The sequence below is a fragment of the Monodon monoceros genome, unplaced genomic scaffold, assembly GCF_005190385.1.
Source record: "Monodon monoceros isolate NGI ecotype Baffin Bay Population unplaced genomic scaffold, NGI_Narwhal_1 Super_Scaffold_18, whole genome shotgun sequence".
Classification (NCBI taxonomy): Eukaryota; Metazoa; Chordata; class Mammalia; order Artiodactyla; family Monodontidae; genus Monodon; species Monodon monoceros.
Window position 1 is genome coordinate 65234133 of NW_021703774.1, and position 6816 is coordinate 65240948.

Genomic DNA, 6816 nt, shown 5'->3' on the forward strand with positions numbered 1-6816 from the left:
GCCCCGAGAGGCCTGCGTACCGCAAAAAAAAAAAAAACAAAAAACAAAAAACTAATCTGGACATATTACCTTTTCCAATACACTAACACATCAGGCTAAAAAAAGTGATTGATATGTAGTTACTCCACATTTAATTTTCTTCATCATTAGAAATATACCTAACATTAATACATTTCTTTAAGTAGATTACTTCAAAAAGTATCATAGGAAAACCACACTTTAGTCAGTGTTTTACTGATGTCCTTTTCTTCTACATTTCCAAGAAAAACCCAGACTAGTGTAGCTTTACTAATGTCCCTTAAAAGAGAGAAAGAGAAATGTCAAAATATGTCCAAACAAATCTGCTTTACATTTCTAGAAATAAAAGAATGTCACTTAAACATGACAGTTTCTAATTTTTATACATAATTTTGTCCATCTAGACCTTAAGATTACATAACTAACATTCCAAAAATCACAACTTTTAAATATATATGAAATAAAGAAAGTATCTGGGTTATAAAAGATTTTAATATCAAATAAAGTATAATTTACATGATTAAAAGGTTTTGATTTCCATTCTACTTAGTGTAAGAAGCTGACAAAGTATAGTTTCTAAGTCAAATGATTTTTATCTTCTCATATTTCAAATGAAATGTTAATGGCCTAAAACGAAACAATCTGCCATGAATGACAATAAGCAAGGGTAGCACATATCATCAGCAAGTTATCAAATGTCACAAGTTCATATTTTTCTTGTTTGTGATCCCCAAACTGGCAGCATTTTCATTTCATCCACTCTGTTCTTATGTATTTGAAAAGCAGGTGTTATCCATCTACCACATGAGCACTGTTCACCATACCAGTTGAAAGAACCCAACTTGGCATTGCATTTGGGGCAAAGAAGCTGAAATAAAATAAATGTGTTACTTCATTCATTCACTTTTATACAAAACAAATAATTATCTTTGGTAATATATGATATAAAAACAGGTAAGACATGGCTCATACCTTCAAGGAGTTGATGGTCTAATCAGTGAGATGCAATGGCAACTTACTGTAATAGATAGTAGGCTACAATAATTGTGTAAGAAGTATGTTGTACTCTGGGAGTTTAAAGGAGGAATAGATTAATTCCAGCATTAAGGGAGAAAGGTGAAGGTTGAGATGTGAAACAGAAGGTTTTGTGACTGTTTTGTGACCGTGGCACATGTGTTGACTTTTAAATCATCGACAAGCTATATAGAAAGTCCGGGCATAAAACTCAGAAACTAGAATTGATTACATAAATATCTTAAATTTTAGTTTGACAAAATATACCACATTCCTCAAAACAATTAAACACAGAGTTACTATATGATCCAGTAATTCCACTTCTAGATATATACCCCAAAGAGATAAAAGCAGGGACTCAAACAGATATTTGTATACCCATGTTCATAGCAGCATTACTCACAATACTCAAAGGGAAGAAGCAACCCAAACGTCCAGGGATAGATGAACGGATAAACAAAATGTGGGGCTTCCCTGGTGGCGCAGTGGTTGAGAGTCTGCCTGCCGATGCAGGGGACACGGGTTCGTGCCCCGGTCCGGGAAGATCCCACATGCCGTGGAGCAGCTAGGCCCGTGAGCCATGGCCGCTGAGCCTGCGCGTCCAGAGCCTGTGTTCCACAACGGGAGAGGCCACAACAGTGAGAGGCCCGCGTACCACAAAAAAAAAAAAAAAATGTGGTAGCCTATACATAAAATGGAATATTATTCAGCACTAAAAAGGAAGGAAACTCTGATACATGCTATAACATGGATGAACCTTGAGGACATTATGCCAAGTGCAATAAGCCAGTCACAAAAGGACAAATATATGTGTAATTCCACTTTATGAGGCACCTGGAGTAGTCAAATTCATAAAGACAGAAAGTAGAATGGTGGTTGCCAGGGCCTGGCAGGGGCGGTATGGGGAATTCGTGTTTAACGGGTATGGCATTGCAGTTGGGGAAGATGGTGTTGACGGTTGCACAACAATGTGAATGTTCTCAAGGCTACTGAATTATACACTTAAAAATAGTTAAAATGGTAAATTTATGTTAAGAATATTTTACCACAATTTAAAAAAACCAACATTCACAATATATGTATGTCATTTATGCTGTACACCTTCAACTTATACACTGCTGTATGTCAATTATATCTCAAAAAGCTGAAGAAAAAAATGTATCACAAAGCTGAGATAAAAGCAACAGACTGGAGAAAATATCTGCAACATATGACACGAAACATTAACTCTAGACTATATAAAGAACTGCTACAAATCCATTAGAAAAAGACAAAACCCACAGAAAAATGGGCCAAGGACATGAAGGAAATTTACTGTAAAAGAAAATATAAATGGCTCATAAGTATATAAAGATGTTGGTCTCAGTAGTAGTCATGGAGATTCAAATTAAAACATTTTAGGATTAACATTTTTCATCTCACAGACTGACAGATTGACAAAACCTTACCAATTTTACAATATCCATTATGTCAAGGGTATGGGGAAATGAGTATATGCATTCAACATTAGTGAAAGGCAAATTTGTATGGGCATTGTTAATGTCAGCCCAGACTGTCAGTAATATTTAAAATGTACACACTCCTCAAGCCAGGATTTCCACTTTTAGGTATATATTCTATAAGAAAATTCAAATAAGTGTACAAAGAAGTATGCACAAATGTGATCTAGAATATTTCACAAAAACGCCTTTATCTTGTGTTTTCCGGGTTAAAGAAAAGCAGCAAGGGAATTTCCTGGCAGTCCAGTGGTTAAGACTCCACACTGCCACTGCTGAGGGCCCAGGTTCAATCCCTGGTTGGGGAACTAGGATCCCACAAGCTGCAAGGCACGCCCCAAAAAACAATAAACAAAAGCAGCAAGCCAAAAGCACAAGCCACAAAAGAAAAAAACAGATGAAGTGGACTTCAACAAATAATATCATCAAGAATGGGAAGTGACTGCTGTACAAGGTTTATTTGGTAGCGATAAAAATGGTGATAGCTGCAAAAACCTCTGTGAATATACTAAAAACCACTGAACTGTACACTTTCAATGGGTACATTATATGGTAAGTGAATTATACCTCAATAAAGCAGCATTATCTGAAACCATGGGTTTGAATATAGGGTACCTCTTTCTAGGCAAGACACTAACTAATGCAAACTAAGTTTCCTCACATATAAAATGTGAATAGATATGTGCTCGATTTTATAAAGTTATTGTATTCTTCAAATGAAATAATACAGTGAAAAGGTTTCATAAAATACTCACAATACAAACTTTAAACATCATTATGTCTTAGATTTAGAATATCTTTAGATTAATATCATGTAAACCTAAAGGAGAATTGTGGCTGTCACAGGATGCTCATATGAGCTGCATTCTTTAGAATTAACAGGAAATGAAAAAAAATCTCACAACAAACATACAAAACTGAAAGATCAAGAAAACAAACACAGAGCCAAAAGAGAAAAAAAGAAAGATTAAGAAGAAATTTAAAATCTAATTTTAAAATACTTGATTTGCCCTACTTCTTACAAAGTTCAAGTTTTGTTAAATATATTCTCATTAGTTTGTTAGTCTTAATTTGAAAAAATACAAACAATACCCTTAAAAGGAATTAATTTAGACCAACAGCTTTCCACCAAAAGTGGTTCACTATTTTACATCAGCTGGTTTTTATTTGACTAATTTATCTTTGATAAAGTCTTATCTATATTAGAAAGATATTAAACTTTAGAAAGAAAGCAGTTAAGATGGAGTAAAATGCTAGTTAAAATATGGTTTAAAATGAAAGAAACAAAATATAGATGACATAATAAAACCGTAGAAAGTAAAATGTGTTCTCACCTGTCCATCCATCATTCCCAACAAAGTGGATTCCATCCACTGCACAGGTTCAATGAAATAAGATGTACATTGAGCCTGACTCCCTGTAGTAAGCATGAAGGATGGTGTCATCCTCTTGTGGGCAAAGGCTATCGGACCACTTCCTTCATTATGATCCAAAATGCTAGAACTTCGAAATAAAGATCGCCTGCAACCCCCAAACAAACAAAATCATTAATGACTTGCAAAAGGATGAAAAAATAGATTAAATGTGCAGTTATTTCTTAGGGGGCAAATTAATATAACATTGATTATGCTACTTTAATTTTCAATTACTTCTACAAGTAACCGCATTACTTTTACTTTTAAGAATTCATAATCTTCTCGAAACCAGATTTGAATATGAAATTTCTGTATTATTCAATTAAACAAATTCCTCCTACTAGATTTTAAGAAACGGAAACTTTCAGTACTTTTCAGCTACTGAGACAAAATAAAATCTCCAGAGGATACAAAATATTTTACCTGCACTTTCTACATTTGTAGAGAACCCCATCTTTCAATCCTTGTGTAATGGCGGATGGGTCAACAGCAAAGAGTTCTTGAGGTAAGTTCTGCAATTCTACATGACACAAAATGTATCCATTTGTCAAAATCTACTCTGCATTTTCAGACAAAATTCAGCTAATGTCAAATTGAGGCAAACAGTGCTAACTTCAGAAATTAAAAAATATATATATTCTCCATTGTTGAGAAATCAGGATGAGGTAGGAGGGCACAGTGATCAAGCCCTTGGGTTCCAGGCACAGACTGCCTGAGTTCAAATTCAAGCCAGCCACTTACAAACCTTGTGACCCTGAACAAGCTATTTCTTGCTGAACCATGGTTTCAAAAGGAAATAAATACCTATCTCAAGGGATCGCTGGAAAAAGGGATAATGCACCTGAAACATTTGGTGTCAGAGTAAACAGCATCTAGAAAGGACCAAACACATACTACCAATTATTACTCACCTGGATACTTCTCTGTAACCTTTTGTAAACGATACTGTTTATAAATTGCACTAGAGGTATCTACTTCACATCCCATTGCCTGGTATAATTTCAGTTGCCACTCAAACCCCTCATTCATCCTGCAAGGACAAACAAACATAGTTAATTTTTCTTTAAATAAATAAAATCACATCACAAAAGCAGAATTATTACTACGACAAAGAACTCACTTAGCCTCTGGTTTGATAGTCTTAAGGTTTTCATAGGCTTTTTCAAAGGTAAGTTGGTCAGTTTTCATCATAAAAGCAGTCATTACAGCCACACTTCGACTGACCCCTGCGTGACTGAAAAAGAAACCTTTAAAATATCAAATAGCAACAATTAAAAAAACCCAGCCCCCCACTAATGGTAAAGTTCAGGTCCACTTCTTGTCTGCTTCTTCTACTCAAATAAACCCTTTGCCTCTGAATTACTACTGTTGTACAAAAGAATTATTCCCTTATTTCCTTATTCATTTTGAATTCTGAACCATATGAAGGTATTACCTATTCAAAAATAATTACACTAATTTTTTTAAACATTTTATAATGCCTTCAGAAAAAATCTAAACTCCTTTGCTGGCTTTAAGAGCCCTGGAGATCTGATCCCAGACTTCTTTCCCTTTTATCACTACCTTATGTCCTTTATGTAATATTTAGAACAAATGCTGGCAGTAAAAGTGCTGGCTCAATAAATGTAAACTATCGTTATTACACTCTTTTTGCCATTGCTATCACCTACTCCATCTTTCCCCTAGGAATGGCTTAGGGATCCTTTACGTCCTAACCAATTTTTCTCTCCCCAAATTTCCCCTACATCAGCCACCCCGCCTCAAACAAAAGCAATGAAAATAATTTCCTCTGAAGTTTGAATAACCTTAACCTTTGTTAATCTCTTACTACACACCTCGCATCCTAGTCTGCATTACAATAATCTGGGTATGTGTGTGGCCTCTCGTGAACAGATTTAAACTCTGTAGGTGCAGGGACTCTGTCATTACCTGAAGATTCCTCCTACCTCCGAAACAAAACTCAGCGGCTGCAGGATGAACCAACACAAACTTAATGAATGAAAGCCTGCACGCCATCAGGGGCCCGCCTCCTGCCCGATCCTCTCTCAGACACAAGCCTGTGCGAGAGGGAGGAGGAGAAGGTTCTAGTGGCCGACAGCCCCTTCGTCCTCTTCTGGGGCCTGGGAGAAGGGTGAGGGGGGCAGGCTGGAAGCGTGGCGGGGTTGCTCTCCCCACGGACCCGGCCACTCACCAATGCACCAGCACCGCGCGGCCCTCGGCGCGGGCCTGGCCGATGAAGGCCACGCACCGGTCCAGATGGCTAAGCAGGTCGGTCTCGGGTTTGTCCAGCGCTGGCACGAAGAGACTCCGTAGACCCTCGACCCCAGCCCCCGTGTTGAAGTCGGTCTCCTCCGAGTCGACCGTCAGCACAGCCGTGATGCCCGCCTCTCTCAGGTGGTCCGGCTCCGCGACTGCCGCAGCTCCACCCAGGAACAGCCCCGGCCGCACCTCCAGCATGTGCTCAGCGGAGCTAGCCCGGGTCCGGCTGCCGGCCGTGCGTTCGCATCCATGGCTCCCGTACTGAGGCTCCAACATGGCGGCGCCCGGAGGCCGGACTGAGGAGGGCCCTACCATCGAGTAGGGGGTCGGCTAGAACGTCCTTCATCTAGGACCAGCCGGCCTGAGTTGCGCCGCCACTTCCTCTTGGGACCACGTTGACCGCGGGAATGTGGATTTACTGGGGGAAGGTGACGTTACTGCGGCTGGGGCGGAGCTAAACCCCGTTCAAAACCGCTTCTGGACCCTTGTCTCTACCCGGCTCCTCCAACTTGGTGGGATAGGATAAACTAAGGCTAATACAGGGTTTCTCAGGCTCTTAGTGTTGAGATTTTCTGGATTTTCTGCAGGAGCAGAAAATGGACTCAAACTGAAAT

The 6816-nt window shown here is 38.8% G+C and overlaps 1 protein-coding gene across 1 annotated transcript; it reads right to left on the bottom strand.

Moving 5' to 3' along the window:
- Window positions 1-492: 492 nt before the first annotated feature.
- On the bottom strand, window positions 493-6616 carry DUSP12 (dual specificity phosphatase 12). Its single transcript, XM_029227150.1, has 6 exons — window positions 6135-6616; window positions 5064-5177; window positions 4855-4973; window positions 4367-4463; window positions 3863-4049; window positions 493-886 (listed from the first exon to the last, which is right to left on the bottom strand). Exons 1-6 carry the CDS (start codon window positions 6515-6517, stop codon window positions 725-727), a joined length of 1062 nt encoding a protein of 353 aa, XP_029082983.1. The 5' UTR covers window positions 6518-6616; the 3' UTR covers window positions 493-724.
- Between the last annotated feature and the right edge of the window lie 200 nt (window positions 6617-6816).

Excerpts from the sequence above, each read along its gene's own strand:
- DUSP12 (XM_029227150.1), bottom strand. The coding sequence starts at position 6,517 with ATGGTAGGGCCCTCCTCAGTCCGGCCTCCGGGCGCCGCCATGTTGGAG. Across the intron at positions 5,178-6,134 it reads CGCGCGGTGCTGGTGCATTG|TCACGCAGGGGTCAGTCGAA; the intron begins GTGAGTGGCCGG and ends TTTCTTTTTCAG. Across the intron at positions 887-3,862 it reads TGGGAATGATGGATGGACAG|CTTCTTTGCCCCAAATGCAA; the intron begins GTGAGAACACAT and ends ATTTTATTTCAG.